Source organism: Rhineura floridana, chromosome 15 (assembly GCF_030035675.1).
Source record: "Rhineura floridana isolate rRhiFlo1 chromosome 15, rRhiFlo1.hap2, whole genome shotgun sequence".
NCBI classification, from domain to species: domain Eukaryota; kingdom Metazoa; phylum Chordata; class Lepidosauria; order Squamata; family Rhineuridae; genus Rhineura; species Rhineura floridana.
In genome coordinates this window covers 32,966,773-32,979,988 of record NC_084494.1, presented here as the reverse complement: position 1 = coordinate 32,979,988, position 13,216 = coordinate 32,966,773, and the positions used below count along the sequence as shown (strand labels likewise).

Below are 13,216 nucleotides of genomic sequence, written 5' to 3'. Positions count from 1 at the left end.
AGTATATATAAGCTTGACCTCACCTAATGCAGCAGCACACTAGTAGCTGTAATAATAGAATAAAGAATAAAATGTCCATCTCTCCCATGTTAAAACTTTGGAATTAATTACATTTCAAAACGTCTTACTGCAGGCAGGCAAGAACTCCAGTACCAGAGAGTAGACCAGATTTGGCTAGAAATGCACATATCTGCCTGTCAATTGCAGCGACTTGACTCTTGCATCACAGCGCCTTTTTTTTATAATCACAAGGTTTAAAACTTTAATTTTAAAAAATGACTAAATTGCAGCAGCTTGAGATTGACTCTTAATCCAAATAACGTTAAGGAAGGGACAGTGGCCGAGACTTAAGGTGCATGTGTGTGTGTGCGTGTGTGCACGCATTGTGGGGTGGCCCTTCAACATTGTCGTCATTACATAACTGACAGTGAGTAGTTGATGATGCAGAAATCAATGCAGCAAGCAGGCAGGAGAAGGGGAAAAAAAACTCTAATCCCTAGTTCTTCACATTCATTGGGTTAAAAAAAACACCATTTATGAACAGGTGTGGTGTACAAGGCATGACTTTTCATTTTCAGATTTTTCATCATCACACATTCAACAATTCATCCTTTTTTCTCCCCTCCCCTTACACTGTAGGTACGGAGCAGCTAGACCTGGACAGGTTTCTCCATCCAGGCTTTTGAATCTGTACTGCTAAAATTTAGCAGGAAAAAAGAAGTTAATATAAGCAGTGGTGGTCAACTTGTCAATAGTAAAAATCAAAAGTACAGCAAAACAACAAGAATAGTGAAGGGGGGGAGGCAGGATCATTAAGCAGCACATCAGCTAGCCTGAGGCAAGAGACAGACTTGTCTGGGTTCTCTGCCAAGCTAGAAGAGAAAGGAATTGGGATTCCTGTAGTTTTAGACCACGGAGGTGGACTGGAAGTGACAAGAACTCGGGATCTGTCATTCCGCTCTCCAGCTCCTCCTGGGTTCCTCTATTACAGGTCGCCAGAGGAGAAGAACTGTTGCGTGCGGCGTCTCTACATCGACTTCCGTAAGGACCTGAAGTGGAGGTGGATCCACGAACCGAAGGGCTACTATGCCAATTTCTGCATGGGGCCTTGTCCCTATCTCTGGAGTTTAGACACTCAGTACAGCAAGGTGGGGACAAGAGGCCCTCTGCCTCTCCAAAGATGCTGACTACTCTTGCTTCCCATCCCCCACCCCACTTGCCCCCCTCCTCCTTTGGTATTTATTTATTTATTTATTTGAAAGCATTTCTAAACTGCTTAATATTTAAAAATCTTGCGGCAGTATACAAAAAAATTCAACATAAAAACAATAAAACAGTATCATAAAAACAGAGATAGAGCATAAAAACCAGGAAAATCATTTTATAAAAACAGGAATCTGGAAATAACAGGGTTCAGTATTACGGGTCAAGGAAAGCCTGGGCAAAAAGATGGGTCTTTAGAAGATATCTGAAGCAACTGATGGCAGAGAGAGGGGAATTCCCCAGTTCAGGGGCAACGGCAGATAATGTCAATTTTTGGGTCACCGCCATCCTATGAGAGTCTGTAAGATCCTGTGCCACAAGAAAAATTACTTTGTGCGGTGCCATGAGTAAAATTTGGTAGCCATTATAAATGTTATATATGATTTCTTGAACATCTATTGAAAACATGAAGCCCCACAGGTGTACCTGTGTGGTGGTATGCAGATAAAACAGATAACTCCCGCCCCATGTGAAGATGGATAAGTGGGTTTTTTCTTGGCTCCCTCTAGGGAGGGAGAGAAATTAAATTCAGTTCACATTTAAAGCCAAATCTATCAAATCCACACTTTCCAAAGCAATATGAGAAATGAAAGACAGCTATCCTTTGAAATTTGTACTTATCCAAATTTTGCAATGCAGTTCTCCAACCAAACAGTGTTTACAAAACTGTATATATTAGGGGAAAGTGTGCATAAAAATGAATATACTAGTGAAAATAATATACAAGAATGCATTATATTATGAGAAATTGCTTGCACATGTGTGTTCCTTAGTCAAAACCGTGTTTATTAGGACAAATTCACACGAAAATGCTGAAGAATTTTCAGGAGGATTCCCTTTTTTTAAAAAATTGTAAATTGCTGCAGAAATGTGAACTGAATTTAATATCAGAAAAATGTGAAACTGAAAGAACCAAAATTGGCAGGTCCTAGCTCTTGCTTGCCATTTTTCAGCTGTTTTCAGGTGTTCCCAACTCCCCTGTAGCTGTGCAGGGGAGAGAGAGAGAGAGAGAGAGAGGTGGGAAAATGGCACTTTCTTCCTCCTACTACTGTGGAGGGCTGTGAATTCCGATCTTGCAGGGGGGTTAGCACACTGAGATGTTCTCTTTAATATCACTGTCCTGTTGGGGTGACAGCAGCAGGGCAGTGTGCTGGTGTCGGGGTGCTCCTTCTCCAAATATAATATTCTCTCATAGGAGAAGGGGAGGAAGGAGAGGGAGAGAGCTGTTTTATTTGTCCTCTGGTTTGCTTTAGAATTTATTTGTCCTTTGATTTGCTTTAGAATTTTCTACATCTAGTCAAGGCCCATCGCCAGCCTGCTGGGAGCTTGAAAACATGCATCTTGACCCTGGAGATTTTCCAGGGGGGACGAAGCAAATGCTCCAAATAAATGATTTCTTTTTGCTGCTACCTTTTACTTCTGGTTTGACACTCTGTTTCCAAATCACAGCTACGCTAAAGTCCTGGATACCTGAATTGTTTTCTATGGGGCAGCACAGCAATCATTTCTCCACCAGGGAAGACCAGCAGAAAAGGCTTAAAAGCAAGCCAAGAGTCCAGATAATGGGTGTTTCACTCTAGCCTTCTCTTTGCCTAATTGGCTAGATCTGCTTTCATCAATGTCAGTCATTGCTATGACCTCATTCATTGGCTAGAAACAATGAAAGGTGGGAGCAAGTTAGTTTCTCACAAAACAAACGAGGAGAATAATGCCTGCACAGTTTGTGTCATATCTCTGCTTCTACAAATGCCAGAAACTTACTGTTTTTTTTTTTTTAAGGAAAACTGGGAATCTGGGGGTTATGACTTACCAGGGTGGGAGGAGCTGCCCTCCCCTATATAGGCGGACACCTATGTCCCCTGCCCTGTCTTTCGCAGTCCAGGCAGCAAAGAATAGTGGATGTAGCCAGGCCATTCATGGCTGATGGACCACCTTGGGCCTTGATAGGCTGTGCAGACATGCCCAAGGGTGATCAGTTCATAACGTTATCCCTTTTAAAATATGTTTCCTTATGTTGTTTTCTTAGGTCCTATCTCTGTACACCCAACACAACCCGTCTGCTTCAGTCACTCCCTGCTGCGTCCCAAATGAGCTTGAGCCTTTGGGGATCGTGTACTATGTTGGCCGCCAAGCCAAGGTGGAACAACTTTCCAACATGGTGGTCAAATCATGTCGATGCAGCTGAGAAAATGGACTCGTGGACTTGGGACGTCTATTCTGGGCGGGTTGGAATCCAAGTGGAGAAAGGGCCAGGACTGGAGCTGAGAGGAACACAGGCTACCCTTTCTCTCTCACAAAACCTTTTTTTAACAAAACCTCATTCAGCGAGATTTATTATTATTTCATTATTTTATTTTGTAAATTTGTGTGTGTGTGTTTTGTGGGGGGGGTGTTGAAAATCTTTTAATTCTTTTTAATTATTTTGCTTCATATGTTGAGAGAGAATTATTTAAAGAGGCTGTCTCTTCTCCTCCTCCCCCCGGGGTCACCCTGTACCAAGAAAAAGAACTGTTATTTTGGGTGGGAAGGAAGAAAAGAGCGCCCCGCTCTCCTGCCATAAAGAATGTGTTGAAAGAATAAGCTGGCACTTGAATTTTTAACACCAGTGGAAGGAATGGATGGAAGGGCATCCAAGAATCTCTCTGCATGAGAATGGAACAGTCTAGTTGGGGTCATGGGACATAAAAGGGGTCAAAGGCACTGAACGTCACGAGATATCAAGGTTTGGAATGATGTCCAGCAGAGCATAGTTAAGATTTCAGTAAGTCAGAACTGCTTTCCTCTGGATGGTATAAAGTGCCCAAGGAGGGTTAGGGTCACCCCATGATGATAACTTGAAGGATCCTGTTGGCCCTTTGTCCACCAAGAGGATGGCGGAGGGGGAGACGTCTCCTTTTGTATGTTTCAGAAGCAGGACTCCACCCACTGTCAGAGCTCCACCCACATATTAGTTAACTCAGCTTCCCTCAGCCTGACACTGACAATTGGTTGACCTCTTATGTGCTCTGCTCTGACTCCGTCCTCTGGCTCTTTTCTGGGAGACAGTTAATAGCTGCCATTTATTCTACATGAAGATATCTCTTGCAACATATGGGAGCATGTAAAGTGAAACATAGGGGGAGCTCCTATGGTGCAAGTGACTCCTCCCACCAGTTACTTGTCTCCATCTTCTGGCTACTTAACTCCGCCTCCTCTGCCAAAGACTCCACCAACTGCTGTCTTCCCCGCTGAAAAAGGATGATGGAACAGGAAAGGGCAACAAGGACTAGGGGCCCCTCCAGACTGGTGGTTTTTGGAGTTTTTTTGCAGGTGCATTCTGCAACATGTTATTGATGTTATAATAGTGCATTACCGGTGGATTTATACTGGACCGTCCACACATCATTCCGCTTTATTCGTTGTTCTATGATGCTTCTCCAACATTACTACATTATTGCCACCTGGTGGAGGGTCTTGCCACTATACCACAACAAAAGCGGGACACAAAATAAGTCAGAACATTTGTGGCATTAAAAGTTACAGGACTTCAGCAGGATGTGATGGGACATGCACTGATTGGAAACAAAGCAATATGACTGCCCTGAAACCTTTGCAGGAATAAACAGTATTGAAAGCAGGATCGCATAGAACCACTTCAATACCACCATGAGCACAAAATCATGAATGGACTATAAAAGGGACATCTGGAGGGGCCTTGGATTTCTTGTTGGGATGTAGGTGTTTTTGCTCTCACTCAGTGCTACGTCAGCGATGTCACTGTCATTTTTGAGTGTAATATTAAATAAGATTTTTCACGCTGGATTTCCAGATTCAAAATTTTGTTCTGCAATGACTGCTACAGCCCCATTTTCCTGCCTCCCTGTTTTAACTAATTAGACTGTCCCTTCCTCCCAGAACCTTGGGGTTAGGAAGAGGTTGTAAGGACAGGGGAAGAGAGTGGACTGAGGTAATTTCCCCTCCTTTTCTCCTAATCCTAGAACTTGGGGTAATAACCTAACAAAGTCGATCGGCAAGAGTTTCAGGGCAGACAAATTATGTGCTTCACATGCACATAAGAAATTTATGGAACACCCACTGACATGGAGCCACCACCTGCTACTGGTGTGTTCACATAGCCAGTGTTTTTAACGCCTTTGAAGAAACAGGATAAGACAAATTCTATAAATTATGAAAGCTAAACTGTACAGTATAGACAGAGGAAGTATTCCGGGGTGGTTTTTTTTTTACCAGGTATGGGGTTTGCTGGGGGGAAATGATACAGAGGGCTTGCCTTTTGTACCCTGCCTGTGAGGTTCCCAGGGGCATCTAGCTGGCTGCTGATCCAAACAATACAGGGACAGATGTTTTGTCTGATCTCGCAGAGTAATTCTTAATGTTCGTAAGAGTTCTACCAAAGCTTTTCCCAGCAGGATCCAAATCCTTAAATATCTGGAGGACTTGAACTGTGGCCTTTGTGTTTCTACCATCCCACGAGCCATTGAGTCTAGCTGGTTTGCCGGCTACTTCCCATTCCCAGATTACAGTATCCAGGCCCATGGCTCCAGGCCCACTTGACGCTGTTGCATTCCTCTTGCACCATAACGTAAATATTTATGAGTGTCACGTTCTTGGCAGGAAGCCTTGACTCTTGCATGGAGACCAGAGCTGCTTCACGGTGACCTTGAAGAAGCTTCCTGTTTGTTACTATAACAACATGAAAGGGGACTCTAGGCCGGTTGTGGGATGCAGTTGGCTCTGGTGAGAGGTGCCCCTATCAGTTGTTTATAATGGGGTGCCTCATCCAGCACTTTGATTGGTTATGAGCATTGTCGACCGAAAATTAAGAAAGTTAAGACTGCAGAAGGGGAGGGTTAGATTGAAAAAGGGTATATAAAATTCTCACAGCAAGTTGCAGTTGCTGTGGATTTGCCTAAGCTCTATTACTCTACCATTGCTTTGGAACAAGGCATAGAATAAGGGCCAATTCACATTATGCATCACTTGATTTTTTTTAAATCTTCTGAAGTCCTGCTGTGAATGTGTGAACTGCCTCTGCATTTGAGGTACAAGCACAGCATTTCATAATATGGGAGCGTTGACCTACCTTATAGGGTTGTTGTAAGGAATACTGAAATGATATATGTGTAGTGCTTTGAACATTATTATTATTGTGTGGTAGATGGGCAATTGGATTAGGTTAGCTTAAATCATGCCCTTTCCTTGTCAGCTTGTCTACAGAGGAATCCCTGTCAGCTGGAAAGGATTCAAAGGATTCTGGGGCATATGCAGAAGTTCATATATAGGGCTGGGCATTGGCCAGGCTTGTGAGGCCTCATCATCACCATGTGTGAGCTGAGAGTATGCGCCCTACAATGCGCCCAACATTCCCCTGCAGCAGCACATTGCAGAAGAAGAATGACAACAAATGTGCAAGCTGACTTTCAGCCAAGTTTATTCCCCATCTCCATGAGGAAACCCTGACAAACTTCTGAGAAACCCCAGAAATCTCGTAACCCGAATTGAAAACCAGTGAATAGCTGGCCAGACAGAAAGACAAAGACATAAGGGGCCAAGCAGAAAGACCTGTGGAGGATTGACTGACAGATTGGATAAAATAAAATGTGCAAATAGGTGATAGGTTGCAAGGGTGTCTACAGGATTTTTTCCATGGATGAGGGGGCAAAGTAGAACACTGAAAGTGGGGAGCAGGAAAAAATGAGCATAGTGCCTGTACAACTGTGCATCATTTATTTATTTATTTTATATAATCTATTACATTTGTATCCTATCCTTCCAGGGCAGCAAACAAAAACACAAAACACTCTAAAGCATCTTAAAATATTTTAAAACATCTTTAAATAAAACATCTTTAAAAACACATTAAAACAAAAACATATTTAAAAACATATTTTTTTAAAAAAAAGCTTTAAAAAGATCTAAACAAGTAATTCCAACACAGACACAGACTCAGGTTCTACAAATGCTAGAAACTTTCTTTTTTTAAATAATGGTTCATCCAGGGGGACAACTGCCCTCCCCTTGCCTGTGGATGCCCTTGATCGGTCCATTGGACAGGCACGGGCAGCAGCAGAGAGTCAGTCCCAGGAACTCCCTTCACAGCCACAGCTGTTATGCGTTGTTTGTCTTCTTGCAGGCAATTTTCAAGCTCTCGGTGGTGTCGGCCCCCACACAGGATGCTCCACAGACGGAGCAAGGAGAGTTCATTGGCTTCTCCCTGGTGCCAGCAAACGTCTGGATATAGCCAGGAGATCTTGCTCCCTTCTCAACTTATTGAGGCAGCCAGACTCAGCAGGGCCAGAATGGGTTGGCAGGAACTGGAGGTCACCATGGATGGTCACTTAGGTCAGTGGGGTGGAGGGGAGTGCTGGCTCCCCATTTCCCTGCTTCCTCTTTGCTCTTGGGGCTGAGACTCCGGAACAGAAGCCTAAACAAGGCACATTTCCTAGGATAAAAATGCTCACTTTGGACAGCATCACAGCTTTCGGAGGGAAAGAAACCAATCCACACCATAAATTTAAAGTATGTGAGTTCCCCCAAAGAATATTGGAAACTGTGGTTTGCTCCACATAGAGCTACAGATTCCCAGCACCCTTAACAAACTACACTTCCCATGATTCTTTGGGGGACGTCACATGCTTTAAATGTGAGTTGGATGTGCTTTAAATGTATGGACCTTACACTATGGTAAAATAACAAAAGAGTGGAGACCATTGGTTAATCCCTAGGTTAAGGCTGTGTTCATACAACATGCATTTAAACTTTTTACAGCACAATTAAAGCATGTGGCTTTCCCCAAATTATCCTGGAAACTGTAGTTTAGCTCTCACAGAGCTACAATTACCAGCACTTCACAAATCACATTTCCCAGGATTTTTTGGGGGAAAGTCATGTGCTTTAAATATATGCTATGGATGTAACCAAAGTCTCACTAGAATCCGTGTCTCCTTAATATGTGGGAATGGGATGTAGCTCATGATGAGAGCGATGACGACTGCACTTTGAACATGCTCAGAGGCACTCTTCTTCCACAGTTGAGCACTAAGTCCATAAGAAGAGCTCTACTGGATCAGACTAAAGGCCCGTCTAGTCCAGCATCCTGTTCTCACAGTGGCCAAGCAGATGGTGCGTGCTTTAAGAGTAAAGGGTAACCATTTTTTCAGATCACTTTCCCTTTATTTCATGCTTTAGCAATAAGTACCCAATCCTGCTCTACTCATTATAATAAACAAACTCACTGCAGGCAAACATGCTTCTTTATTGCTGGCTGGGTAGATGGCACAACTGAAACTGAAACTGAAAAGCAGAGCAAAGGAAAGTCCAAGGGGTAGCATCTAACTCTAGCCCATAATATAAAGTTCAAATATTTAATTCTTCAAGGGTCATGCTACTACACAGGCTGTTTCAGGATCATGTAAGTAATTATAGGGTGAAAAAAACACCCTCAGTCAGGCACAGTCTTGAGTTATCAGACTTTTAGAGACTCTTCCAGATTAGGCTTTTGTTGCTCTGACTTATTCACTGAAATTTTCAGAGGGTCCTATTCTTAAATTGTTCCTGTTCTTAAAGCAAGCTATCATTCTTTAAATGGAGGCTGTCATTGTCTGTCATGTCACAGATTAAAAAATATAATTTCCCAAAAAAATCTGGGGGGGGCAAAGCACAGGTCTGGGGGGTAGTGCCCCCCACTTCACCCCTATGGCTACAGGCCTGCCCCACTTGTGACTCCTAGCAACCGCCTCTGATAGTGGAGGCAGAGCATAGCCATCGTGACTAGGAGGCATCGATAGCCTTATTTGTCTAAGCACCTGTTCAAGCCATCCAAGTTGGTGGCCATCATTACATAGCGTGGAAACGAATTTCATATTTTAACTATATGCTGGAAGCAGAGGTCCTTTGGGTGTGTGCGCGTCAGACTCTGTCCTGAATCTTCCAACATTCAGCTTCAGAAGATGTTCCCAAGTTTTAGTATTATAAGAGAGGGAGAGCAACATCTCGCTAGCCACTTTCTCCATGCCATGCATAGTTATTCTGTCACGTTCCCCCTTTCTCGCATTTCTTCTCAAATAAAAAGTCCCAAATGCAGCAACCTTTCCTCATAGGGGAGTCGCTCCATCCACTCTATTTATTTTCTGAACCTGTTCCAGCTCTGCAGTATCCTGAGGTGCAGCAACTAGAACTGTACACAGGATTCCAGGTGCAGTCACACCATAGGCGTGTAGAACGGCGTTGTGACGATAGTGGCAGTTTCAGCTTCAGTCCCTTTCAGAATGATCCCTAACCTGGAATTCGACTTTTTCACAGCTACGCCTGCTGCACACTGCTTCTAATGCAGTCCTGGTGGGGACATGCAATCTGGGAGAAGAGCAGGGTGGAACTGAGAAGCCCAGTCTCATGGGGTCTCAATGAGAGGTGTGTAATCTCCCACCACCACCAGTGCCATGGACCCATTTTGAACCCCCCCTTCATTCATGTGCAATGCACTCTCCTTGGCTGAAAAGGCCCAGGTTCCTGTGGATCTTGCCAATATCCTTCACTGTAAACACACACGGGGAGTTTCCTTCCGTTGCCAGCTCCGGATCTTGGCTCAAGCATCTGAACTGTAAACAGAAGGTTGGCTGGGAAGAGCCGGGTGAATTCAGAAGCTTTTTTTTTTCTGGGGAGGCTCATGGTAAACATAGAGGCAGGCAGCAGCGCTGGGAAGTGGCTATTTTTGTGAGGCTGCCCTCTAATCACCACTTGTCCAGCAGAGCCCTGTGCGTTTGGTGAGAGTGGGGCCTGGAGGCAACAGGTTCATAGCCATGGTCGTCTTCACCTGTTGTCCCTCTTGAAAGTTACATCTGCAGGTGCCAGGAAGGTTATATATATACTTGAACTGAATACCATCCATGGTGCATACAAAGCCCCAGGAGCAGTATATATGGGGCTCTGTGTGCACCATGGATGGTATTCAGTTCAAGTCCTGCTCAGAGTGGACACATTAAAGTTAATAGAGACACATGACTAATGTAGGTTCTCTAATGTAAATGGGCCTATTCACTAGGACTTAGTTAAATAAAACCGCATTTATTTAAAGCACATGAATCCTGGAAACTGTAATTTGTTAAGGGTGCTAGGAATTGTAGCTCTGTGATGGGTAAACTACAGTTCCCAGGATTGTTGGGGGGGAAAGCCACGTGCTTTAAATGTGCTTTGAGTGTATGCTGCATACACATACTCTCTAAATCATACTCTGTTTGAAATCTCTGAAGAGACAAGAGAATGATGTCTCCAAACTTGTTCAAACGAGCTTCGATTCTCATTTGCCATTTTGGCCGTGGCTGTGACCTGGCCTACACAGTTAAACAGCTTTGCATGCTGGCAGGGGTGGAGGTGGGAGACATAGTCCTGCTTGGCTTGGCTTGGCTTTGTAACAGTGGCCTAGGGGGTGAAAGAAAACTTGGGATAAATAGCTCTTTAAAACAAGTGAAGATAGAATCATTTAAAAAAGGAATCCAGCTTTCCCCCTCCCTGTAAGAGTGTTTCCCGGTCAGATTGTGGGACTGGTAGGCAGCGATCTTAGAAGAGGGATAAATTCCCAGTAACATCTGGAAGCTGGGGAAGGGGAAGGGTAGGAGCCCAGGAGTTCACCTATTGTGAAAGCTGCGCTCAGCTTTGTATAGCAGAGTGAGCTGTTGTGAAACAAGGGTGTATATTTATTCCCAGCAAAATAAACAACATCTACAATTATTTCTGGGCTCAAAATAGCTTTGTGTTATTCCTTCTTCCTCTGGAGCCAAGATGCTTAGATGGGAGATTCACATCCCTGATCCTAGACATAAGTGAATATAGTATCAACAGAGGAAAGTCATACACAGAATGTATGAATCACACCATTCTGTTTGCATTCCAGTCTTCAAATGGGAAACATTCTTGCAAAGAAGCGACTTGCAAGGGTCAGAATAACTTGCAGCCACAATATGAGTATGCACTGTGACACTGTAGCAGAAAGCATTAATGCCACACAGGCATTTAAAATCTTCTTCTTCAAGGAATGCCTAAGTTGTTGCAGGGAAGACGTAATAACATTGTGGCTGGTCAGTACTTCACAAAGAATACTGAAGCTTAACATAAGAGATTGAACTGTACCCTGCAGGTAGTGCAACTAGAATGGTAGAAACACACCTAGTGGGATACATTAAAGATCACACAATATAATTGCCAGGTACTTTAAAAAATATATGTTATTTTCTTTTCCACTGTGAAACAACAATCAAGACAGCAGGCACAGTTATCAGCAGGCAGCACCCATGGATGAATGGCACCATCAGAGCTTGTCACTGGCAATATGTGTGCAGCCTAACACAGCAAAGCACATTCAGCTGCTGAAGACAGCTAGAGAGGGGATGGAGGAAATTGGAGGAATGCAACATTGTGCAGCCAACAGGGTTTTGGCCCGGAACTGTTTCCAAGCTAGAACAGTCTGAGTTGTGGTGAAGACTTTGAATGTCAAGCAGTGGTACCCTAAAGTCTCACAACCAATTTTAACTTGCCCTGCTAGTGCCTGTTCCTGGAAGGGAGATGCAGAATTTGGAAACAGACCCTTGGCACAGAAATGGATAGTTGTGGCACTGGCATTGTGTTCTTCAGATATTGCAAATGAATCACTGGGAACAGATGTTTTGCTTTTACCTGCCAGATTTTCCGCAGAAAGGGTAAATCTGGATTTGGGGGGGGGGATACAGGCTGGTATTTTATCAATGGCATCACGTGGATGCTGTGAAAAACATATGTGCATGAAGAATAAACACCCTTCTGGAACCACCCTTTCTGAAAGCCACTGAGTCCATCTATGCTCACAAAAGCTGATGCCATGATAGTTTTTAAGATGCCACAAGGCTCTTTGTTGTTTTTGCTATTCTCCAGGATCTGAGGCCAAGGTCTCTGCCATCCCTGAAGATCCTTTAAAAGGAAATGGTCAACTGCATAGCCTGCACACACACCATACCTTGAAAGCACACCCCCCAAAGAATCCTGGGAACTGTAGTTTAGCCCTCACAGAGTTACAGTTCCTAGCACCCTTAACAAACTATATCTCCCAGGATTCTTTGGGAGATGCCATGTGCTTTGAATGTGCTTTCAATGTATGGTGTGTAGTGTATGCAGGCAGAGCCTGAGCATACACCTGGCTATATTCCTCTCTCCACAGATTCTTGTATGGCAGAGGGTTTGCAAGGAATACCCACTCCATCCCCACTCTGTAGGGGATGAGACCATATATCTCAAGACCATATATCCCAGGGCTTGCCAACCTGGTGCCCATAAAGGCTTTCCTTGGTCTCCCTGAGCAGGTGCCTCAGACTCTGAACTTTTTTTTTTTTAGTAAGTAAGTCTCCAGCCCTCCTAGAAAGAAAGTTATGGGGCAAAATATGCAGGTACCTTCTAAGCAATTTCTTTGAACTGAATGTGGTATGGCCACCTTATATATTTTACTGGGTCTTGGGAAATGCTCTGTTGTTATTAGACAGCAACAGCATGTGTGTGTTTAATCAGTATTGTGTGATCTCCGTATGTGTGTAATCAATTTTGTGTGATTTCCGTGTGTCTGTGTGTGTGTATGTAATCAATATTGTGCGATCTCTGTGTGTGTGTAATCAATATTGTGTGATCTCCACATCGGGACCAGCAGGACATAGCTGACTTCCCATAGTAATGTCAGGGGTGGTTGTCTATTTAATTCTGTGTTATGCAGCTTTCCCCTCATGGAAGCCATTTTGTGACTGCGCCCTCAGCACTCTTTCAAAATTTGAAATGTATCCCCTGATCCAAAAAGGTTGGTGATCCCTGAACTGTCCAATAACTGCAGAAGCCCCTTGTCATTCTGAGAGGGGCTGGGTGCAGTGTCCCATGAAATCTCCTCTTCTTATCACTGCTCTGCGGCCACAGATAGGTACACAGGATGCTGCCTTACACCAAA

The 13,216-nt window shown here is 43.8% G+C and overlaps 1 protein-coding gene across 2 annotated transcripts in view; it reads left to right on the top strand.

Annotated features, from left to right (window-relative positions):
* TGFB1 (transforming growth factor beta 1) overlaps positions 1–5,058 on the top strand; it is a 29,665-nt gene extending 24,607 nt beyond the window's left edge. For both annotated transcript variants that reach the window (XM_061597445.1, XM_061597444.1), the window contains 2 exons: positions 992–1,148; positions 3,290–5,058. In XM_061597445.1, the coding sequence (XP_061453429.1) occupies positions 992–1,148; positions 3,290–3,448 (316 nt within the window). In that variant the 3' untranslated portion in view covers positions 3,449–5,058. The remainder of the gene's footprint in view (positions 1–991; positions 1,149–3,289) is intronic.
* The last annotated feature ends 8,158 nt before the right edge of the window (positions 5,059–13,216 follow it).